Source organism: Tamandua tetradactyla, chromosome X (genome assembly GCF_023851605.1).
Source record: "Tamandua tetradactyla isolate mTamTet1 chromosome X, mTamTet1.pri, whole genome shotgun sequence".
In the NCBI taxonomy this organism is placed as follows: domain Eukaryota; kingdom Metazoa; phylum Chordata; class Mammalia; order Pilosa; family Myrmecophagidae; genus Tamandua; species Tamandua tetradactyla.
The window spans coordinates 3,346,492-3,371,921 of NC_135353.1; the positions used below are offsets into that span (position 1 = coordinate 3,346,492).

The 25,430-nt window shown below is 39.0% G+C and overlaps 2 protein-coding genes across 3 annotated transcripts in view; one reads left to right on the plus strand and one right to left on the minus strand.

Moving 5' to 3' along the window:
* Window positions 1-19,325, minus strand: part of LOC143671486 (melanoma-associated antigen 10-like) — a 143,979-nt gene extending 124,654 nt beyond the window's left edge. The window contains exons 1-4 of one of the 2 annotated variants that reach the window (XM_077146661.1): window positions 19,093-19,325; window positions 12,790-12,907; window positions 12,243-12,526; window positions 1,324-1,493 (exon numbers count right to left, since the gene is read on the minus strand). In XM_077146661.1, coding sequence (XP_077002776.1) covers window positions 1,324-1,493; window positions 12,243-12,389 — 317 coding nt within the window. In that variant the 5' untranslated portion in view covers window positions 12,390-12,526; window positions 12,790-12,907; window positions 19,093-19,325. Of the gene's footprint in view, window positions 1-1,323; window positions 1,793-12,242; window positions 12,527-12,789; window positions 12,908-19,092 lie in introns of those variants that run through there. The other variant, XR_013169572.1, reaches the window with a different exon arrangement.
* The window catches only part of PASD1 (PAS domain containing repressor 1), a 140,514-nt gene continuing 134,391 nt past the window's right edge, over window positions 19,308-25,430 (plus strand). Inside the window, exon 1 of the mRNA XM_077146658.1 lies at window positions 19,308-19,455. The gene's annotated coding sequence lies outside the window, so the exon portion shown is untranslated. The remainder of the gene's footprint in view (window positions 19,456-25,430) is intronic.

Consider the following 25,430-nt stretch of genomic DNA (forward strand, 5'->3'; position numbering starts at 1 on the left):
CAAATCCTGCTCACAGCACCAATTTTGTTGCATGAAAGGCAACGTGATATCTGTGGCCATTTAATTTATAGGTTCAGATTCATGGACAACACAAACTTCAGTGATATAAAAACAAATTTTACTAGGAAAGTAATTAAAGAAAATAATTAAAAGATAGTAATTTAAAAAGTCTTCAAAACTAAAGCATAGTTACATCATCAGATAAGATGGTACCAACACCTGAAGAGAAGTGCTGGAGAGTTTCAGAAGCCGTATTTTAAACTCTCATTAGTAAAAATCCACAGCAATCTTGGGGACAGCATGTACAGTCTCCTTAGTTGAAATACATAGCAGAGCATAAGATTCTGATGAGGTGCTCTCCCTCTCTCATAAGATTTTTCTCTCCCTTCTTCTCTTCCTAAGTTTCTCCTTTTTTTCCTCTAACTGCTTGCATGCAGGTTTTTTCTCTCTTTTTATGATATCTTCACATAATAGTGGCCAAATTCCAATTAGCTTATGTGACAGGGCCCAGTTTGGTCCTCTGGGAATTGGCTAGGGACCAAGAGGCGCTTCCTGGGACCTAGATATTTTTATGAAAGTACATCTCCTTCCAGGAGAATAGCCAGTTCTCCCAGCTAGAACACACATTTCAGCTGTTTCTTACCAAGGTCATGCAATGGCAACATCAGTTGTACAGAACAGACTCTGTTAATGAGATAAATTTTAAAACCCCTACACAGTTGTTCTCCTCTTACTCTGAAATGTGAAATTTTTCATTTAAAAGACAGAGTAATGATAATCCGTAATACAACAGAATTTCTTTTTATCCTCCTTAAAAGTGGTCCACTTTAATCCACACAGTTTCCTAAGTTGGCCAGGGGTCAGCTTGACTCCCCAGTCATCAATAAAAGCTTTCGAAAAGTTAGACATCATGCACCACAATGGTGTTCTATTGACTTCCCCTCCCATATTGGTGGTGCCAGCGATTAGAGATCGGGCTTATAGACAAACAACAAAGGGTTTTGAACAAACTATCATTTCATTCGGTCTAGCCTGGCCCTTAGCCAGGTCACAGGAACCGCATGGTCTGAATTCAATCATGGCCTGGTGCACAGCTCCTATGGCACAGGACTTCCTTTCACTCACAACAATTACACGCACACACTCCAACACCCCTCCCACAGCACCCTTCCCGAAACCGGACCTGAAGACTTCCATTTCCTCTGGTCCTCCAACTGGAGACCAGTACATGGAGAGTCTTTGGGAGGTGATCAGGCTCCCCTTCCACTCAGGCTCCCCTGGCCTTTTACAAATGGGCTGAAAATGACGCACCTGTGTGCTTACCAGTTAGATGGGCGGTGCTCCCAGGGATCTGATTCCAGAAACTGTCCCAGATCTGTTGCCACTCCAGCAGTGATGAGTGCCCTGGCGGGGGAGGTCAGGAATCTGAAAGACGGGGAAAAGCCCTGTTGCTGGCACTGGATTCCATCAGGTCTCTGGTCCAGGCGACGCCCCTGCAGCGGGGGAGGGAAATGAAAATATCACTAGTCTGTCGATCCTGGACAAGCCCCCAGAAATGCTGCACAAAACGAGGGACAAGGCTGCCAGCCTACAGGAACATTACACAGAAACAGGACAAACTGGGGCCTAGGCTCTGAAGTTTCAAGGAGTAAGATTGTATTCAACCATGGCTATAAGGCTCAGATGTGTAACCTCTGAAAGTTTGAGCCCCAAACAAAAGGTTAACATCACTTTTTACAGACAGGATGACACGTTAAATACAAGGTATGCTTAATATGGTCACTGGTGGGTTGGAAGGAAACAATTGGCTGGTTTAAATCGGGAAGGGTGCAAAGCTGGGTATACAGAAGTGGAGGAGTGGTTAGGGGAGGGGTTTCTTTACAGGAATTTGTCTTATCTTGCCCATGTGCAGTTTTACCCATTCTCAGGGCAAGCAGCCTGTTTACATGTAGTTCTGACTCTTCAGAGGAATTTGGGGAATTTTTAAAGAGGAGCTAGTTTAAATGTTCAAGGAGGGGTGAGGGACCCACCTGCTGCAAGGGACCTGCTTGCTACATTAACAAGCAATCAGTCCATTTACTTGTACTCTCTCCTGACATGTCCAACACTGAGAAAGCACAGAAATTGCAGGCATGGCCCCCATTTCTTGTAAAATGACCACCTATCTGGTTGGAGAAGTAAGCCTTAGAAGTTATTACTTAGAAGTAATCACGACTAGGTATCTCAATACAAAAAGATATATGATAAAGAACTGATGATAAGGATAATTGAAGAAGAGCATAATAATCAGTGCTGGACAAAACCAGTAGGAGGGTTCATTCCAGGAGGTAACCTGAGTGGGAGTTATAAGAAACTGAGCAGTAGACACAATTATATCAAGCATCTGGAAAAATGATGCTTCCTCCTATTTAAAAATTATTTTTTCTGACTAGAAACTGGAAGATAGAAAAGAGGCAATTAAAGATGGATGTGTTTTATTTTATTAATGTCTAAATACAACTCCTCCAGCATAAACACCAACATTCGTAAAGCAGCAACTCTACTGTGAATAACTATATATTTCTCTGATGAAATATCTGTTAAATATGAAAAGGCAAAAACGAATAAAAATGTTTTAAAAGCTTTATTTTCCCTGTAGAACATAAGGAAAGGGACTTCCTCCTCCTTCCCATCTCTTAGTATTTATTTTAGAAAACCTATAATGCTAAATTCTTTGTCATTTTGAAATGTAAACAAGGAAAGTATCACACCTATTTCCCAGTTTCCTGGAAAGATATTAGCATAACTTCCAGTGGGCTCCTGGTTCCAAAAGTCAACCTACTTGGGAAATATCTTTGGAACGTGTGTGTAATGGTTATATTCCCTTAGCCACATAAAAAGAGTAAGCTCTCTGTCTTTGCAATCTCTGCAGACTGCCTGTCGTGCATCACGTTTTGGTTTAATGCCAATTCAATAATAAAACTGTTTTTTATTTCTTTTCTACATTTGTTGAGAGGTTTTCTGGGTTGAGATAATATTTTGTTTCTAAGTATATTTCCCCCAAAGTTTGGCAACAAGGTCAGGATTGTCCAGTAGTTACTGAATGGGGCTGAATTATAAAAATTTTCCTTTCCAACTCCACTTTTTTGGAATACTAGCCAGAGAAACCACCTTCTCCAAATTCAAGATTTTAATATTGAACATGCATGGTAGTATGGGCCCTCTCTAACATCTCATCAAAATCATCATTGGTTGAAAAATATGGGAAGATAGGAATGTTGCCTGTAGGTCTCTCTCTTGACAATGGTACATTTTTACCTGAGCCCTGCCCCCACCTTTTGTATTCCTGAAAACTACTTACTGCAAAAGCTACCCTACCCCATATGAGTGATTGAGGATCCACTGATGAGACTGACTCTTCATCCAGTGCTCCAAAATCTTTCACTGATGCAGTTATCTTTGGAGGCCCCAGTGAGATCCAGTCTGCATTGCCTATCTCCACAGAGCCCAGACTTCAACTTGGTGTGGTACCCACAGAGGCCCCTTTGCCTTGCTGCTCATGGCTTGTAAGTCAGAACTGTGCCTGAACCCCACTGTTTTCTTTGAGTTCCACAGCTATTTATCCATTTTGGTATTTAGGTTTTATTTTGGTTCCCATTTGTTTGGCATCCTTGGTGGAATCAGGCTATTCCTTTTCTTACCTTTTGCTGTCTTTTGTGTTACTATTTTGCTGTGCTAGCTAAACATGTAGTTCACCATAAGAATACGAACATAGGCATAGGCCCCAGAAGCCTCACAGAATGGTCAGATTACTGTGTTTACTGGTCTGGTTTTCACTTTTTGACCTACTTTGCTGAGAGCCACCAATAAAACCAGATAAGGTTCTTCTTCCATTTTGATTTTTGTCCAGAGCTGTGCTTTGATCCAGAGGGTGTTCCATCTGGTTTCCCACCTACCAGGTGGCACAGATTGTTGGATCTCCATTTGGAGGTGGCCCACCATTACATTGGGAACCTGACACATGAGGTGTGCAAGAATTATAGTTCAACCGACACTTGCCAGCTCACACGGGGTCATCTAAGCCTAAATTGCATTCTAATCCTAATTCTTGCAGCCATCTTTCCAAATGGCTTAGCCTCACCAAGAATTATTTGGGCCTTCAGTGGCCACTTCTGGGAATAATTGGCTTTGGAAAATTGTCCGTTTGGAGAGGTGGCTTAGAAAAGAAAGAAACTCAGGACCAATGGGCAGTGGTATGTGGAGGCTTCCAAATGAAGTTCTGTATCAAAAATTGCTTCATTAAAAGATTCTCTGGCCAAAGATAATGAACAATTTCACAAACTGAAGCAACAACGAAGTGGACTGATTTTTATAATAAATCTACCCTCTTCTTATACTGCAGTTGCCTGCCTATAGCCAGCTCTCTTTCTTCTGTCTCATCCTCTCCTCTCTCTTCTTCTGCTCCTTGGTGTACTCCCTTTTCTTTTATATTTGGAGTGAGAATATGAGAATCCAAACTTGCAGTTATCTGAGGAAGATTCTTTTGATTTGGATAGGAATATATTTGTTGGGGTTCTTAGACAAGCCTCATCCCAAGCAAATGAATTATTGGTATTTATGGGATGAACATCATTCTAAGAGTATAGCAGCAAAAAAAAAAAAAAAGAAAGAAAGACTTTGATAGGTCAGAAGGAAAGATTGAGGAAAATGGAGTAGGAAATGTGAGAATTAAAGCCACTTTCTTTTTTGCAAGAACTTCCTCCTTTCCTTTTTCTGCTCTCCCTGCTCCTTCTGTTTCCCTTGCCTCTTTTTGCCATCTGTGCTGGCTGCCCCGCCTCAAGCTGACTCCTGGGGAAAAAGAGGTGATGCTCTTTTAGATGGGTGTTTTCCCTTGTCAGTGGATTTCCTTGCAAAGGAAGATGAAAGCACAACTTCTTGAGCCAGTAATGAATGAATCAGTGCTCTGTTTGAGGACATGCGTTTGTGTACCTTGTGCTCTAGCCCTGAGTTTGCTTCATGCCCTAGCCAGGATCCCACCTCCAAGAGTCCCTTATCATCCACACACCACACAGCTAGTAAAGCAGGCATGATAAAGAAACATGATCAGGGAATAACTGTCAACTTGGATAAAAGTCTGTGTCCCCATATGAGGGCAATAGGATGGAGAGTAGCTGCAGTAGTCACTTGGTGTTAGGTATATAAATACCAAACCAGGAAAGGAGACCGAAGTGTCATATAATACTGCTCTTTTTCTATCTCAGTGCAAGGAAAACCAGCCCTTCTTATTCTGGTAGCCAGCAAAGCCAATGCCATTAAGAAGTTACCCAGGAAAATGTAGCATTAGAAATACATGTGCTTTTCTCACCAGCTGGTATTGTTCCTCTAAAGGCTTCTTTTACTGTACCCTGGGAAGATCCACAGTAGTTTACAGAAGTGGTCTGTAGTTTGCTGCCCCATGAAAGGAGATGTGCACTGGTTCCTGCAGGGAATTCTACATTCAGCAGGCTTTGCTTATTTGGAGCAAGCTCACTGGGGACAGAGGATGACTTGCTTCATAAAGGGGTACCATGATCAAGAAAAGCCAACGAGTCCGCACCCCGACTATGGAAAAAACTGAGAGCTCCAGAGGTCCATCCATTTCTGGATTTATACATATATAGGACATACATATAAAGGGCATATGAAGTATTGGCTACATATGTATAAAAAGTAGATATATATTGTGTAGTAGAAGGCAGTCCTAGTGCAGCATGAAGGCTTACTGAGGACCATATTAAAGCCTTTCTGCTAAATACGAGCTGAGAGAAATGCTAGTCTTGTATCCAGAAGATAAGTGAGTCCCTCCATTGACTTCTATCAACAGTTTGTTGAGGCTCTCTCAAAGTTCACTGACATGGACCTAAGGGCAGATCAAAAAACATGCTCTAGTCCTAACAAACTTTGTCTTAGTTCTTTGACTATCCTAACCTAAGTTAGCTTTGGAAAAAATGGCAGGATGGCAAGGACCAGCTAATATTCGAATCTTATCAGAAACTACTCGCTTTTAGGACAATCTAAAGAAAGACAAAGAAGAATTTAAAAACTGCTCTATTTGAACTCTTTACTAAAGGGAACAATCCCTGCCTTGACTAACTTTGCTACAAAGCGGGCAAACGAAAAAGAGAAGATTGTGTGCTATCATTGTAAGAAAAGCATTTGAAGCAGGAATGTAGAAAGCAACTCCAGAGGATACAGAAACTACAGGAACAAAGGAAATCAAGTAAATTCAGAAAGCTAAGGAGTAAAAGTAACAGCTATGGGGAATCTTGGAGGTGGGACATGGTGATACTGGAGTTATTTATGATGCTGGTATTTCTTATTCTGCAATTTTCTTGAGAACTTTTCACTTTACATCTGATGATAAATCAACACAGGATGTTAATATTTCAGGTCAGTGCTGTTCCTTTTCCTACTTGTTGCTTTTGCTTCACTGTCCCCCATACCGATAGACCCTCTGATTAAGGAACACGTTTTCTTATTTCCTCCTAATTCTTCTATAAGCCCAATGGGAAGAGACCTGTGGTGCAATTTAAGGCTACCATCTTCTGTATCCCAGAGGGTGTGTCTGTGGAGATCTCACGGAAAAGGGCATCTGATTCTGTTATTATGTGCTTTCTGAAAGAAAAGCGATATGGCAAAGAGTAGCACACTCACAGCATTCTGCAAAAGCACTTTGAATAGAATTGAACCTCTGAATCCTTTTGGGCCCTAGAGAATAATGATACTCATTTAATTTGAGATGTAGAACCCATAGAAACAGTTTACCAAAAGAAGCCATGGCCATGTGTTCAACAATAGAATTTGTCAAGAGCTCGATAAAAATTCTATAAAAGAATTGGAAAAACAAGGGATAATAAAGAAGCATTCTCCCTGTAATACTTCCAGTAAAAGAAGGAAGGTAAATCTAACTTTAAAAAATGGCCAGTCTCTATGTAAATTTGTACAGGGTCTTAAAGAAGTGGATAAATCTATTGTTTCATTAACCCCTGCAGTTGCTAACACTGCAACTATTCTTATTTTGCACTTCAATACCATCATGTGCTGTGGTGACTTAGGAAATTTTGGAAGCTTCTTTTTTGTCTAGAATTAAGTCTGCATAAGTAAAGTTAATGGCAGCTACTAGAGCAGCAATTCTTATTTCTGGATTTATACATATATAGGACATACATATAAAGGGCATATGAAGTATTGGCTACATATGTATAAAAAGTAGATATATATTGTGTAGTAGAAGGCAGTCCTAGTGCAGCATGGAGCTTTTCCCTGGAACCCTCAAATACAGACTGTGCACAGGATCAGGTGTGCTGGCCTGGAGTAATAAAACACAGCGTCTTAAACTGTTAAAGAAGCTGGCAAAGAGATCAGACTTCAATTAGAAATATGAATAAAATGGATCTGGTTGGGACCAAGGTAAATCAAAAAACAGGGTAAAGAATGATATTGTCTATATTTTAAATCTTCAACTTATGTGAGAGACCAAGGGAAGAGATGTTATTTTGTCCAAAAATAAAATTTTCTGTAGCACATTATCTAACTTAACCTGTCTGGTCAGGTTATTTAAACATCCTAAATACATGAAGTCTAGAGTAGGGAATGACATCTTCTTATTCTGTATAGTTTAATGTAACACCTGGAAATACTACGGAGTATTTTATGCCACAAATAAAAAAATATTTGCAAAGTCCCTTGAGGGACTAGAGAAAAACATAGAACTATTAAACTTCTCCTCCTGTGAAATTCCTGATAGTCTCTCAAGCATTAGTGACTCCCAATTTAATAAGCCAAGCCCTCAATCTTGAAGCTTGCCTTTATGAAACTTATTGTTGTAATGACAAAAGTTATGCCTAACTATAATTATGCTTAAGAGTCACCCCCAAAGAAACTTTTTTTGTTGCTCAGATGTGGCCTCTCTCTCTCTAAGCCAAATTCTGCAAATAAACTCACTACCCTCTTTCCTATGTGGGACATGACTCCCAGGGATAAAAATCTCCCTGGCAACATGGGAATGACTCCCAGGGATGAACCTGGCCCTGACATCCTGGAATTCAAATCCCTTCTTGACCACAAGGAGGAAAAGAAATGAAGCAAAACACAGTTTCAGCGGTTAAGAGACTTCAAATAGAGTTAAAAGGTCAATCTGGAGGTTATTCATATGCAAGCTTCAACCAGATAGTACAAATTGACATAATATGCCAAGCTCAAATCAACAATATTCCAATATACCCTAAAGAATACCCTGAGCCCTATCTAAAACTCTATAAAAGTTTCAACTATTAAGTTAATTTTTTCAAAAACTTAAAGCCTCCAGATGAATCCTATGCCAGATAAGCCCTAAAACTCAGGTGTACCAGTCTCTCCAAGAATATCAACCAGTTTCACTCCTCTACCCATAAGGTCAACACCATGTTCTTTAATCCTAATCCAATCATGCAGGTGCAGACCTATTGTTTAGGGTGAGACTTTTGGATTAGATTGTTTCCATGGAGATGTGACCTTTGCCCATTCAAGGTGGGTCTTCACTAGTGTAGTGGAGTCCTTAAAAGCTCATGGAGAAAGAGTCAAAGCCCACAGGGAGCAGAGATGGAACCAGGTGACAGACATTTGGAGATGCTAAAAAATGAAACAAAGTTGCCCCACAGAAGCTAAGTGAAGACTTAGCTTAGAGAGAAAGCCACTGGAATCAGAGCTGTTTGAAGACAGAAGCCTAGAGAGAAGGACAGTAGACATTGCCATGTGCCTTCCCACTTGACAGAGAAATCCTGAATGACATCAGCCTTTTCTTCAGACTCAAGGTTTGTGTCCTTGGATCCCTTAGTTTGGGTACTTTCATGGCCTTAGAAGTGTAAATCTGTAAGCTAATAATTACCCTTTGTAAAAGCCAATCTATTTCTGGTATATTGCATTCCAGCAGCATTAGCAAACCAAAACACAATCTATTCCTAAATATCTTGAGACTATGTATGCAATGGTTTTTATGCATGAGTTGTTTAGCCTTACTAAAATGTGAGCTCTCTTTCTGTCTTTACAACCTCTTGGAGGATTGCTTGAGATACATCACATTCTGGTTTAATGCTTATTCCAAAATAAAACTGTTTTTCTTTCTCTTCTGCCTTTCAGGAGAGGTATTTTAGGTTGGGAGAAGATTTTGGTTTTAAACATACTTCCCCAACAAAATTAAAGCCATTAGATTAATCTGTATAGTTATGAATAAATTAGTTGAGAAGAAAGGGGTTCAGTTTCACAAACATTCAGTAAATAATGCAAGAACATGAATTTATTGATGGGGAAATAGTGATTACTTTAGAAATTGATACATATCTGATTTTTTGTTTTTCAAAAGTTTGGACTTTGGCAGATAAGATGGGCCCCAAATATATGATATGTGTAAAATATAGCAGTCATTAAAAGAATGCTCTGCATGCTAATCTTAAAAACCAAATATTTATAAATACATTTGGTTCAATTTCATTGAAAATATTTGCAATGATGTAGTTGAATTAATGCTAAGTAGAAAGTTTATTGACCATAAACAGCAAATCATCATAACAACAAAATTTGACAAAAATATGTTGGCTTTTTTCTGTTGTTTTTTGTGTTTGTTGTTTTTTTTTTTAAAAAAAATGTTGGCTTTTTTGGGGAGCATGGGCTGGCTCTGTATGTTGGCTTTTTTAAAGGGAATTTATTAAGTAACAAGCCCACAGTTCCAAGGCCATAAAAATGTCCAAACCAAGGCATCCAAGGAAAGATACCTTGATTCAAGAAAGGCCAATATCTTGGGAAGGCATGTGGCTGGTGTCTGTTGGTCCTTGTTCCCATTACATTGCTTCCAACTTCTGACACCAGTGGTTTCCTCTCTAAGTGTCTGTGGGCCTTCACTTAGGTCCTTCAGGGCATAACTCTTGGTTCTCACTTGCTTAGCATCTCACGAGAAGGCACATGACAACATCTGCTGGGATGTGCATCCTCAAATGCCTGTGTCTAGCTGTCTGCTCTCTTTGTCAGCCCTCCAAGCATCTCAGAATGTCTGCATCTCTGTCAGCTCTGAAGTAACTGTCCTCCACCCAGGTGTTCAATAACTCTTGTTCCTCTTATGCCAGTATGAGAAATGACATCAACTTTTAAATTCTTAATATATCCCAAACATGATAGTTGGATAAGGGAGACTTTTCATTTTTTTCTATTTGTTAAAACCTCCAAAATTTCCCCTATTTATTTCGTAATTTTCATTTTACTGTGCTGTATTCATTCTTGGAAATGTTCATATGGTATGTAAAACTAAAATGAGCAACTTTCTGCCTAGACTTTTTTTTTCCATTACAAATTATGTTCAGGAAGGAGATGACTGTGTCAATGGCTTATACATGTAGCCATATTGATTTCAAATGATTACTAGCTTTCTAGCAAAATGAGTTCTCCAATATTTTGATTTCAACACAGAGAAACAAGATGATTTATTTCCCTTCAAAATTGCATCCCTGGTGCTTCCAAATCTTCACTTACTGTTTTCCTTAAGTCCGTTTGTTAATCTGTCTGTGCTCAGGTCCTTCCTCATTTGGGCCTCCATGATATATAAAACATTGGGCATGTAGCCATTTACTTTAATTTCTTTTTCTTTTTTTTTTTTTTACATGGGCAGGCATCGGGAATCAAACCCAGGTCCTCTGGCATGGCAGGCAAGTATCCTTGCCTGCTGAGCCACTGTGGCCCGCCCTGTAGCCATTTACTTTAAATACTTGGTTTGTCTTTTCGTTTTTTGTAAATATTTTTATCTCTTTTCCCACTGGATTTTTTCAAAATTATAGAATCTGTTAATTAACACAGTCTTAAATGACATCTAATCTGGTCTCAATGGTACATTAATTAGTGTTCTAATTTCATTTTATTCACATATTATTCTCTATGTTTTACGAAATCACACTATAACCTTTCACTTATATGCACTCTTTTGAATTCAGAATGTTTTTCTAAATTATAAAAGATGGAATGTTTTGAATATAAAACAAATGCAGAAGTTGCTAAACTTACAATTAGGTAATTGTAAGCACAGTTAGCTACCGGCTGTTCACCCTAAAGTAACAAGTGTTTGCCTGTGTCACTAATTATTTATACATAAAATCTTGCACTTTTGCATTTTGGTAATTAATTAAATCTTGTAGTTAAATTAAGCATGATAATTGGGCATGAAAGAACAAAACGCAAACAGAGAACACTTAGAAAAAGCAGCCCTGTGAAGAGTAAATTTTCTGGCCATAAAAGAAGATGAGCTTGTTGAGCCACCTTCTGTAATGCCTTTTCTTGGAACTAGTTTTGCACTTAAGGTGAGAGAACTGTTGAGAACTAATGCTTCCTCTCTGGTTTCCTCCTGGGAAACCCTGGAGACCCAAGACAGGCTTGAGGCTCCCTGCATTCTGAAATGTTTCTCTCAAACTCCCGGAAACTTCTTTTTCTACTCCAAAATACAGAAGTCTCTGAGAAGTAGTTTAAGTTTCTCTATTAATATCCCCTGATTTAGCCCTAGGTGACAAGTACTGTAACAGGCACTGAAAATATAGCCCTTGCCCTCATGGAACTGACTGTCTAGAGGCAGGAGACTATCAGAACAAATACACAAGTACATGAATAAATTGCAGGTAATTATAAGACGTATCATGAGAGAAGGGAATAGAGATTGAGAATTAGATGGAAGCCTACTTTAGTGGTGATTGGGAAAGACCTCTTTGAGGGGTTGCTATTTAATAAGATTTTTGAAGGAAGTGAGGTAGTGAGTCATGCAGATGTCTTGGGGAGGAGCTTTTCAAACAGAGAAAGCAAAAGGTGCAACCCCGAGGATGGAAACATCTTTGGACCAATGAATAGTAAAGATTGCAGTGTAGCTGGAACAGAGAGAGTGAGGGGGAGAGTAAGACAAGATGAGTTCACAGAGTAACAGGGATCATGAAGGGTCTTGTAGGCTACAGCAAGGACTTACTTTGGATTTTACCCTGAAGGTAATGGGAAGCCAGGGGAGAGTTTTGAACTGTGAAAACAATTCACCAGATTGAGAGGTTTTTATGAGCCAGGCACTTGGCCCCACCCCAATGCAAGGAAACCTGGTTTCAAAGTCCTGATGAAAGGGATGAAGCATATTTAGCATGCTTTATCCTCTGTATCAGTTATCTGCTCTATTGTGACATAAAAAATTGCCCCCAAGCCTTAGTGGCTTAAAACAACAAGTGCTTATTTACCTCAAGTTTCCATGAGTGAGGTGTCCTGGTATAGCTTTCATGGGTTCTCTGCTTTATGGCTTCTAACAAGGCTTCAATCAAGGTGTAATTTGAGGCAGCAGTTTCATCTGAAGGTTTGACTGTGGAAAGATACTCTTCCAACATCATTCACATGATAGATGTCAAAATTCAGTTCCTTGTAAGTTATTGGACTGAGGTCACAGTTTCTCAAGACTTGTTGGCTGGAGGCATTGCTTGGTTCCTTGCAATGTGAGGCTCTTGATAGAGCGTCTCATAACATGGCACTGAGTAAGACAGAGGGCAGGAAACAGCACCAATGAGAGAGAGGAGAAGGAAAGATAGGGGAGGGAGACAGAGAGTTAGCAAGATAAAAGTCACAGTCTTTTGTAATCAAATGATGTGAGTATCATCCCATATCTTTTACCATATTCTATTTAACAGAAACAAATCACTAGGTTCCAGCCCACCCTCAAAAAGAGATGGGCTAACATAGGGCATAAATATCAAAAGACAGGGATCATTGAGAGCCATGTCTGATGTTGCATACCATGTCCTCTACGTGCAGGAGCATCCAACTGCCCAGTAGCATCCGCAGTATGGTTCACGTCAAGGCCCCAACCGAAGGCCAGAACATGACTATAGTTCAGGACTTGGGACAGGGTGAGCTGGAACAAGTCAAAGGAGAGACGATACGTTCAAAAGTCTTAACAATGTCCAGGAAGGTCAACAAAGTCAGAAAAGAGGAGGCAGGTGCCCCTGGGGCAGTGCATTAGTCATATTCTTTAGTTTTGGGCACATTATCATCATGAGCCCATGCAAAGCCCTGCCTGTGTTTTTCTTACTTGTATAAATTATTTAATTTATTATTATAATTAGACCATCATAATCAAAGATGTCTTCTGACCATCTGTGTTTTTTAATGTGAAATTAAATTGTCATTATAAGCAAAAGTTGGTTGCATGGGGAACAATAATTATGTGTTTGGTTTAAAATAAATAAAAGAATATTTGCCTTAAAATGCAAGATTTTGTTTGTTCCATAACCTCGTATAAAAATGTTTATCTTTCAGAAGTGAAAATTTCTTGTGCTTGAACTTTAAGAGTTGGAATGTTTACGTACAACATCATCTCTTTAAAGAAAAAGCAAAAAGAGCTATAGGTATCCCCTACAAGAGGGTATTTAGGTTTATAATTAAAGTGAAAATCATGTACTAGACTACTGAAAGATGATCTGTAACACAGCTTCACAATCCTAACATACAGCTTGAAGAGCCCTGCTGAGTGTTTCTCATTGGTAGCCTCATTCTTCCACAACATGGAAATACAGGTTCACACACAGACATAACATAATGATGCAAAATAAGACATAGTAAATTAGATTTCTAAGTTTCTGTTCTAAGTCTTTTTACTGATATCAGTAGATAAGTATGCAGGCAATAATACTACTCAAAGAGATACACACATCAGAAAGTATATTCAATGGGTTGGAAAGTAGTTGAGGAAAAACAAAAGCACACTGATCTACTTTACTAGAATCAATAAAGATGTTAAGCTGCCAACAACTAAATTGGTGATTTGATCTTTGGCCACTCTCTCTCTGAACTGAGGTCTGTTGTCCAGGCCCTTAGTACCATAGGTGCGTGGTAGAAAAGGCCTCCATTTTGTGGTTACTATGCTTTCCCCAAACCACTCGAAACCAAGTCAGCACTACATCCCAAAGTCTCAGGCCCGCAACCCCAAATGCCTCCTATCTATGGTATACTCATAGCCTGGACCCCAGGTGGGGTCCAGGATGTCCAGGCAGTGAGTAGGTACTCATGCCTGTGGGGCAAGGCTGCTCGCCCAAGCCTGCTGGTCTCCTTAGCAGTCCAAGGCCAGCCATGCCTGCTTTAGCTCTCCCTGATCCTGTGGCAGGGGCAACCCTTCATATATTTTTGGTTTTTTTAAAAAATTTTTATTTTTAAACAATTTCAAATACAGGACAGTGGCTAAAACAACACAAATCCCAGACAGATAATTCCAACATACCTTCTTCTCCCCAGCCTACCTGTGGTTTAATTTGAAGCTAAACAGGTAGGCAATTTGTCAGGCTGCACTTTCCGTTTCTCCCCAGCAAATGGCACTCTTAATCTCCTCATTCCCTGAGGCCCATCTGTCCCTGACCACAGGTGCAATACCTAATGGCCAGTCATGGTGCTCATCTTGGCCGGCTTCCTTGGCCTCATCTCTTCATTCACAAAGCACCTGTGGTGTCTGGGCCTCTGTAGTAGAAGGGGAGTGGTGTCAGGACAAAAACAAGTCTCTTTTGCTGTTGGATGTTGGACCAGCACCCCTCTATGTCTCCCCCTCCTCCCTGGGGAAGGCCCGCCTGAGTCTTTGTAAAAAAAATCAGGCACCCACAGTTGTGTGTCACAGGGCAAGGAGTAAGCTCTATATTTGACCAAGTGGAGTCTGTGCACAGGAAAAAGCATGTCTACTACCTTCTAAGTTTGCCACAGGAACTTCCAACTATGGAGCCAAAGGGAAAATCTTTCCAAGCCAGCTGCAAGGGTAAGTGAAGTCATGATAGTACATTCACCCCTTTCTCTCCATCCCAATTTCTCCGGTTCTTCTCCAAGAGCCTCCCTATGTAAGGTAGAAGACCCTCTATAATTACTTGCACCCTGGGACCACTGTCCCAGTCATTTTTCTATTGTATCTCTCATGGTATGGGACTGGTGTGAAAGCCTCTCCTATTCTGCCTTCTTGGTGGAAGTCCTATGCCTTTATTTTATTAATATAGTGCATCACATTGATTGATTTTTCATATGATGAATTAACCCTACATTTCTGGAATGATTCCCACTTGGTCATGGTGTATAATCCTTTTTTACATGTTAGTGGATTCTGTTTGACAGCATTTTGTTGAGGATTTTTGCACTTAAGTTCAAGAGGGATATTGGTATGTAGTTTTCTGTTCTGTGATTTCTCTGGTTTTGGTATCAGCTTAGTATTAGCCATATAGAATGACTTGGAAAGTGTTCCTTTGTCTTATATTTTGTAAGAGTTTGTGAAGGATTGGTGCTAATTGTTTTTTAATTTGGGAGAATACACAAATGAGGGCATCTGGTCCTGTGCTTTTCTTTGGATAACTTTTTGTTTATTAATTCAATTTCTTTACTCATTTTATATCTGTTCAGACTTTCTATTTCTTCTGGAATCAGTTTTGGTAGTTTGTGTCTTTCTATGAATTTGCCAGTTTCATAGGGATCTTATATTTCAGCATACAATTGTTTATATTATTCCTGATAATCTTTCTTATTTCTATAATATTGATATTATGTCTCCTTTAATTCCTGATTTTGTTAATTTGATTCCCTTCTCTTTTTCTCAGTCATGATAATGGAGTGTCAATTTTGTTGATCTTTATGAAGAATCTGGAGGAGCATCTGTTTTGAGAAGTACAGAGTCAGGAGGCCCTCTCATCAACTTGAACCAAGATTTTCCCTGTTGCAGATGTCCCAGATGCACTCCTCTCTGTCTTTTCTGGCTGAAGATCCTACACCATCCTGTGGCTTGGAGGTGTCTATTGCTAGCCTGGATTTTCTGCCAGGCTTGCATTCACTACATCTTGCGGATTTCACAAATACCAATGGAACCCTTCCATTGTGAAGACTCTTGGCTAGCATTTCTACTTCTTCCGTAAAGTGCATGGTCTCTGGCTTGCTGAGGCAGAGATATGGTTTATAATCAATATGTGTACCAGGGGGCTCTATGCCAAGATCTGGCCACTCTGGTTCTTCCGTAGGTCCTGGAAGCAGTATACTTCTGAGATTCTGATTGGAATTGCTGCACAACAGTTTGCCCTCTTAAACAGGATTTCAAATAAGCCTTCCAACACAAACTATTGCAAAAATAAGCCTAAGAGTAGCTACATGTAATGCCTAGATACATACCAGAGTATTTTAAGTAGGTAATCAAAAAAGTATTGGCAAAGTCCTTTGAGGGATGGGAGAAAAAACATGGAACTATTAAACTTTACCACTGGGGAAACCCTTGATACTGTTCAAGCATTAGGGACATCCAAATCACTATAAAAGGTAAAAAATAGCATTGCCTGTATTCTAAAGTGTTAACTTTTGCCTGAGACAAAAAGAAAAATGTTCATTTTGTCTAAAATTTAAATGTTCTGAAGCAAACAATCTAATTTAATCTGCCCATTCAGTTTATTTAAACAACCTAATTCAGCTTTAGTTGTGATAGAACCTAGAACAAGGAATAAAATCTTAATATTCTGTACAAGTTAATGTTATACCATAATAAATTTAAGAGTATTTTGGCAAAAATAGTCCCTTGAGGGACTTTGAAAAGCAGATTAAACTTCCCCACCTAGTCAATTCTTGGCATTTTCTTAAGCAAGAGGGGCTCCCAATTTAATAAATTAAAGCCTCAACCTTGAGGCTTGCCCTTATGAAACTTATTTCTGTAATAGCAAACTGCACCTACTTATGATTACTGCCTAAGAGTCATCTCCAGAAAAATCTCTGCTGTTGCTCAAAGTGGTCACTCTCTAAGCCAAACTCTGAGCTTCACCCCTATGTGGGACATAATATATAGGGGTGTGAGCCTGGCCTTGGCACCATGAAACGTAACTGGCCCTTGCATCACATGATATAACTGACCCTGGCATCACAGGGCATTACTGGCCCTGGCATCATGAGGTATAAGTTCCAAAGATGAACCTGGCCCTGGCATTGTGTATTAGCTGACAAAAACAGGGAAAAGAAATACAGTTTCAATGGTGAAGAGATTTCAAATCGAGTCCAGAGGTCATTCTGGAGGTTACTCTTATGCAAGTTTCAGCCAGATATTGCAAATTGCCACAGTATGGCAAATCCTAACCAATGGTAGTATTCTTGGAAACCCTGAAAGATATCTTGGGGTCTATAAGATTATACTTATTAAGTCTGTTTTTCAGAAACTTACAACCTCCAGATTATTCTAGTGCAGATAAGCTCTGAAACCTAGAAATATTGGACTCTCAAAGAACAACAACCAGTTTTGTCATTCATCCCTTTGCCTTTTAATGACTGTTATTAGTTAGGGCTCTCTAGAGAAACAGAATCAACAGGAAACACTCGCACATATAAAATTTATAAAAACGTCTCATGTAACCGTGGGAATGCAGAGTTCAGAATCCGCAGGGCAGGCTATGAAGTTGATGATTCTGATGGAGGATCTGGATGAACTCCACAGGAGAGGCTTACTGGCCAAAGCAGCAAGAGCCTGTCTCTTCTGAATCCTCTTTAAAAGGCTTCCAGTGATTAGATCAAGCATCACTCATTGCAGAAGACACGCCCCTTGGCTGATTGCAAATTAAATCAGCTGTGGATGCAGCTGACACGATCATGATTTAAGTCTATGATATGTCCTCATCGCAACAGACAGGCCAGCACTTGCTCAACTAGACAAACAGGGACCACCACTTGGCAAAGACACATGAACCTGATCATGATGACAATGCCCCTTTTCAGCCTTGATGCAGTTTGGAGAGTTATCACCCAGATATCCCTCAAGATTGAGAGAGAATTATCAAATGAGAGAGAGAATTATAACTGAGAAATCAGGATTTAAGGGTGATTTTGATTACTGAAAGATTATATAGATATTCCTTTTTTGGCTTTCTGATATATTGCAGTAAGGAAAGGGAAATACCTGAAATCTCTAAATTGTAATCCAGCTGCCTTGATCTCTGATAATGATTGAATAGTCTTTATCTTCTGCCCCTGTGATTGTAAAAACCTTGTGACTAACCTTCATTTGTATCCATTTATCCAGTTTTTCAATTTTAGAGTCTTGTAATCCCATTCTGGATATTAGTAATTTTTTTCTTTTCTTTCCTTTTTAAATTTATGAGTAGAGCTAGAATTTTTCAATTTAACTGATTTTTTTTAAAGAACCAATGTTTGCTTTTATTGATATTCTCTCATTTGTCGATTTTCTGTATATATTCTCTTACCTTTACTGCTATGTTTCTTCTGCTGATTTTAGATTTAATTTGATCTTATTTCCCTTTTATTTTAAGATTAAGAAGGCTTATTTTAGACTTTTTGTGGCAATGTACACAGTTAACCTAAGAATTTCCTTCTAAACAGTGCTTTAGGTACATCCCACTGGTTTCAATACATTGGGTTTTCATTATAATTCAGTTAAAAATATTTACTAAATTCCCTTGTGATTTCTTCTTTAACCCATAGTTTAGTTTAGAAGAGCATAATTTAATTTCTAAATGTTTGGAATTTTCCCCAAATCTTTCTTTTATCAGTTTCTAACTCAATCCTGTTGTGGTCCACATTTCTTTTAAATTTGTTAAGGTTTGTTTTATGGCCCAGAATGTGCTCTATCTTGGTGAGTAATCTATGTACTCTTGAAAATAATGCAATTTTTGGTTTTGGTGGGAGAAGTACTTTAAAATATCATGTAGGCCAAGTTGGTTGGTAGTGTTCTTCAGGTAAATTACCTGTAGTTTACAAAGATGTGAAAAAATAGCTCAAAGACCATGAATAAGAGCAGAATCTGATAACTCCCATGGTGTGTTCTTTAGTTTTCTACTGAAATGTAAATTCCTTTCTAAGGTAAACTTCCTTTTGTAGAAAGATAATCCCAAAGAAAAATTATTCTTGATTATAGGCTGCTTTTATTAGATTTGGCCTTATTATTTATATAGGTGCAGCAAGAATGGTACTTTACCCTGTAGGCCTTTTTAAAGTTGCTTTGATGGAAGTTTTCACAAGGAATTTAAGATTGGATTTTTAAATGCCTATTCACACTAAGAAGCCAAGCCAAGAACCATAAGATTTTTCATGCAATACCTGTAGTTTCAAGTGAATTTCTCTTTTCTTGAGGTCCCCATAATGTCATATGGCTTCTGGACCTGCCAGGAAGTGATCTTCCTTACTCTTTTCTAAGGTTGGGAATACTCTGAGCTAGGTACCGTTAGGTCGGGAAATGCCGAAGAAAACTGCAACTGGAGCTGCAGCGGTCGTGTCGCCCCTCCCAACATGACCTCCGGAACTGCCCCTTCCGGATGTCATGACTTCTGGAACCGCCCTTTCCGGACACTTGACTTCTGGAAGTGATGAACCGCCCCTTCCGGATGTCACCTGACCTGCTTGCTTAAAAGTTGCCCACGCCATCAGCCAGGCACTGACTCGCCTCCCTCCATCTTGGATTTGGTGAGCTCAGTGGGGGAGCACAGAAATAGACCCGCCCACTTTAAATTTCCCAGTCTACTTTCCTTCTTTCTCACCCTTTCACTTCCTAAACCTTTCAGGTACCAGGCCAGTTTTTCCAACACAGCTTTGTAAGCATTGGTTTCATAAAATCAACCGTAGTTCCTTAAATGTGTCTGGTCATATCTGATTAAATGAGCATCACTTTAAAATATGACATTCCAGTCAAAACCGTGATTATATAACCTATGTCTCCAATTATGCCCTATTGAGAAAGATGACAGATTCTTTTTTAATTTGTGCAAATAATTACACTGCCATGAAAATAAGATTACTCCAAAGTTTATAAATTCTGGAAGGACCAGGCAGGGAAAAAAATAAATGTTTCATTTCTATTTATAAAGGCATAGTCTGTCAGATGAATTACGAATTATAGATAGTTCAATGAAAAATAGAACAGAGTTCCTTATATCAAGTAAATAGAACATTTAAACATCAGAAATATTTCAAGCAAAACCTATAATTATCCTGTATAAACTCATTCAGTTCCATGTAATTAGTCCTTGTTCTCCTTGGTATTGGGTCTCATGAACCTCTCAGCTTCTCCACTAGAATTCTGGAAATCTTGACTCAGTTCAGTGGTATGGGGTTCTCTCGAAAATCCGAAAGACAGTTTGAGATAAGATATCATCTGGGATTTGATTTAGGGAAGGCAAAATGTCAGAAATTGTCAGGAGGTTTGAACATTTGGTTAAATATAATAGTAGATCTCTGTGAAACAATAGTTTCTATTTAACCAAAGTGATAATAAAAGATTTTAAAAATAAATACATGTTGCAGAATGAAAAAAGGAAATGTGTAGGACAAAATGGATGGATATAGAAAGTTGTAGAAGTCTTGTTGGAAGTAAATTTTATTGGTTGTGGTTAATGTTGCCTAAGATTTTATAGTTCTATAAAATTTTTAATAGTTTTCTTATCAGATGTATCTTCATGCAAAACAAGAATTTGCTTTTCACTCTGTTAAAATGACAATGTTTTCTTGGTTTATTTGTTTGTTCTTAGTGAGAAACTATAAAAGGTTTTTAACCATCTGAGTAATCTGCCTAAATGGCAAAGATTCTATGTCTTATCAAACCAGTATATTTATTGGTATGTTAAAAAAAAGAAAAAAGGCTATAGGCACACTTGCCAAAAAAAAAAAAAAAAGTAAGTACAGGAGGCAATATGACTGTGGGGAAAAAAATAACAACCTTGGTTCTTTGAAAAGTAAGAAGACTTGGTTCTCTTAATCAAGGATGTAATAAAGTCAACATAAAGCACAGAAAGTTATTTTGATAAGATACAGAATATGTGCTTTCTAGACCAATTACACAGTATACAATTTGATACTAAGGATCTTAAAAACCTTACAGAGAAACCCATCAAATCTTACCTAACTTGACCACATGAAATTGAAGCAGAATAGACTAAGACAATTGCAGCCCCCTGGTTTCCTATCCAGCTCTGTAAGAGTTAATGGACAACTGCAGGTCTCTCTGGTTTCTTATCCAGCGCTGAAGGAATTAATGCAAACTGCAAGCACCTTAGAGCAAGAATTCCCTCTAAAGCCCCAAAACTCCCTAAAGCCATAAAGCTTATAAAATCATAAGCCTGCAATGGACTCTTAGTTAATAACAGAAAGCCTGGAGTTATAAAAATTATTAAAAATCTGCCCCAAACCAAATTTTGACTATGTGACAGAGTTCCACAAGGATTGATAGTTATTTATTCCTGAAACAATGCAAACCATGTAAGCACCTGATTAATACAAATTATGTAAGTCCCTACCTGCTACCTATAAAACAAGCTAACCCATTCCACTCAGTATATGTCTCTACCTTGAACATGTCTGTGTTAATTTCTTTAACATATTCTCTCTCTCGCTCTATTTAAAAAACTTTCCTAGTTACTACTGCTGTCCCCTTCTTGTTCCTGAACTCTTTGTAGTGATGAGAGTCCTAAACCTAGAATGGGACTCAACTGACTCTGGTGTCAACAGAGCTCTGGTTACAAAATGAAATTCCTTGTGGGCAAACCTTGCACAACTTTCCATATCAATTCAGATTTTGTCTTACACTTTTCTTTTCCCATTCTGCTACGTTATTTTACTTTAGAACAGAACTAGTCTCCTTATCCTTAAGAAAAACACATCCTGCATATCTTGCATATAACATTTAGCATAAGCCTAAAATGTTAATTTACCAAGAGATCTTAGAATCTGTAAGCTGACATTCAACAAAACACAATTATTCCCATAGGCAAACTAGAGCCCCCAGAAGCAGCTACTATGACAGAGCTGCTACCATCACAACTGCCACCACAGCAGCCACGGTCACCTCTCAGTGACAGTTCTGCTCAGAACCCTCCATGGCCAGCAGCCAGCACAAGAAAGGAAACATCCCTGGTTAGAGTGCCAATATCAGCACCCTCACTGGCAGCTGCTACAATTAAGTTACACTTAGGGTTACACAGCCCCAACACCTCCCTTCTGCCAACACCAGCCTATAACTATGGGGTTACAAGTTGGCCCCCCTATACCCCACTGCCACCTGTCACTGCACAGATGTACATTCGGGCCAATGATAACCAGTATCAGCAGTATGCCCAGCAATGGAACCAGTACTAACAGAAGCAGGGGAAGTGGCTGGTAAACTACAGGAACTATGACTATGGGGGCTACTCCAGGAAGACAGGGTGGCATGGCTTCATAGTAATCAGGGCTCCTCAGAGGCAGTAATAAATGTTCAAGGAGCATGACGCCAGTCTTCAGAACATGGATTGATAGATAGACAAACAGATGGACATATAGAAAGGTGGACAGATATATAGACAGACAGAAAGATAGGTGGCAATTGTGGCAAAATGTGGCAAGATGTGGGAATCTGAGGAGTATGATTATGTTGGAATTCTCTGTATGATACTTGTATAATTTCTGTAACTTTCCTGTAAGCTTCCTCAGGAATCTAAATAGAGAGCTACCATCTGATTCAGCAATCTTGCTTCTAGATATATACCCAAAAGAATTGAAAGCAGGGACTTGAAAAAGTATTTTCATACCAACATTCATAGCAACATTATTCACAATTGCTAAAAGATAGAAGCAACCCTAGTGTCCATCAACAGCTGAATAAACATAATGGGGTATACACATACAATGGAACATCATCCAGCCATAAAAGAGAATGAAGTTCTGATACATGTGACTACGTAGATGAACCTTAAAAACATTATTTTGAGTGAAATAAGCCAGATACAAAAAGACAAATATTGTATGATCTCACTTATGTGAAATAATTAGAATATGCAAATTTTTAAAGTCAGAAACTAGACTTGAGGTTACCAGGTGCCAGGTGGATGTAGGCAATGGTGAGTTAATGCTGAAATGGTAGAGACTTTCTGATTGGGCTGATAGAAAAGTTTCTGGTAATAGATGGTGGCACAACATTGTGAATGTAATTATCACTGAATTGTATCACTAAATGTGGTTAAAAGGGGAAACTTTACGTTGTGTATACATTACCAGAATAAAAATAATTTTAAAAAGTGCAAAACCTCAAAAATGTTCAACCACAGGTGTGACATAAACCTCTAAGTACAGAATTCACTAGTTTATGTTAAAGAACTGGCTTTCTGTCTTTGCTCCACTCGAATATTTTCAGCAGAATTGTGTTCCTGGGCAAGTCGTTCAATATGAGGGCTAAAGCTTCCTCACCAATACATGTGGAGGAAACTTTTAATATTTTCTTTTCCCTGATGTGTAATCTTATGGAGGCTTTGTGCTATTTCTTGGGCCTTTTTTTGACCCTCAAGTTTATTGTGGGAGGAGGGATGCTGTAGATCCCTTTTCAGGTCTGTCAAATCAGCTCTTGTCATCCAAGATTTAGCATTTGAGGTTCTGACCAACCTGTGATACAGGTCAAGTAATATTGGATCATATGAGCCCCAAAGAATTATACATTCTTCTATGAATATTTTCTGGTCTTGTTTGGATTTAGAAGATCTTTAATTATAAATCTTAATTCAATTCAAGACCAAGGCTTAAATTCTACAGTCGTCTATATATCTGGCTCATGGGAGGAATAGATTTTTAGAGGCTAGTCTCCTTCATCCATCCCCTGTAGGGAGATCCTTCAGAGGTTCACCAACACTCTGAATATTGGAGAACATAGGTGCTTTCAATGTTTTAATCTTATTCTCACTAAGTTAAGTGCAGAGGAAGAATAAGGCATAGGCATTTAAGCTCTCTAGGGACATATTTTAATATTCCTTTCTTTTTAGTCAATGATCTCCCAAAAAGGATCTTATTATTTTCCTGGGCTCCAATGTGGAACAAGTTTCTGTTATGGTTTGTCATCGAAACACCTAGTAAAAGTTGTAGCAAAGCTATGTGTGCCTTCTAACTGTTCTGGAGCCAGGGGAGAAAAGCAGTCATTACAACTGGGGTGGGGGTGGGGAGTGACAGGATTCCTAGCATGGGAATGATGTGATGCCATCTCAGATTTAGAAAGGACATAATAGTATTATAATTATGCTATTAACTATAGTCCATAGTTTACATTAGCACTCATTCTTTGCTTTGTACACTTTTATAATTTTTTTAAATTTTGTCTCTGATAACATATTTACAACCTAAAATCAAAAGGGGAACTTTTAACGGAAACGCAAATCACACATTGATTAATGTATTTCAGATGTAGTGGAAATATTACCAAAATTCCATAGAATGACATCAAAATGAGCTGGAGCTGAATAAGATCATGTGTGTCCTCAAAAGTCAAACGCAACTTAATGTGAGGGCAGTTTTGTACAAGCATGCTGTGTTTTCCCTTGAGACATGTGGAAATGAGAATCTGAACTCCCTTGGGTATGAACCAAACAAGGAGAGTTTTGGTGACCATTTAGAGATGTGCTTTCTACAGAATTCTCAGATGAGGAGATTTCCAAGGAATATGTTGGCTTGTTGTACTCATGACTATCCTTTCTTGGCAGACAAGTGTCTTATCTCTGATATTAGTTGGTTCCCTGTGAGAAAGACCAGAGGTACCTCCAACCAAAAGCAGAAGAGCCTCAAGTGGAAGCTCCCCAAATTCCATGCACTATGTTTAGGTGGGATGAACATCTGGAAGCCCTCCCTGCTTTTGGTGAGTGCTCCCCTGCGATTCCTGATAGTAATCACAGTCCCGTTGACCAGGGCCTTCTTCCTGCCACTCTCTGTTCCAGGAGCTTTGTGCATGTCATCTCATCAAATCTTCACGCTTCTGGGAGGCAAGTCCCATTGATTATTGGGTCCATTGTCCAGAGGGGGACACTGTAGCTTCTGAGACATTAATTGCATTCACCAAAGGTGGGCCAGATTTATAACCAAGCCCACGCTCTTGTTAACTCTGCTCTGGTGCTGCTAATCACTCTTTTTAGGATGCCAATCACACCTCTTTTCCGTGGAAGTTTGGCTGAGTCTAAGTAGAATTAATGCATTTCACAATCCTTCTCTTTCACAAATCAGTACTAATTGCACACTTAAAGCTAATTTATGCTGATGCTATGCTCTATGGATGACAAGTGTATGTGCATACATGTTATCATTACCCCCTTGCATGTAATTTGGAAGGAGTGAAGTAAAATTTGCTTAAGGACAAGGAGCACATGAGGATCACAGAAAGCCAGGCCCTAACTTCTCCTCTCACACAGAAGTGTTACAAAAATACTTCTGGCTACACAACTTTTGCTCTGTCATTTCCTGGTTATGTCAGCTTCCAGGTCATGCTGACGCTTTTAAGTTTAATGATTACAATTTGGTCTTGGTCCCTGAAGGCTGTAGATACAGTTATAAATCAAATGGTCTATTGAAGATGCCCTTTAAGAACATCCATGCTGTTCTAAAAATGAGTCATCTTGTGAATCTGAGTTTAGGAGCTTCTTTCTAAATTTCAGAAAAGT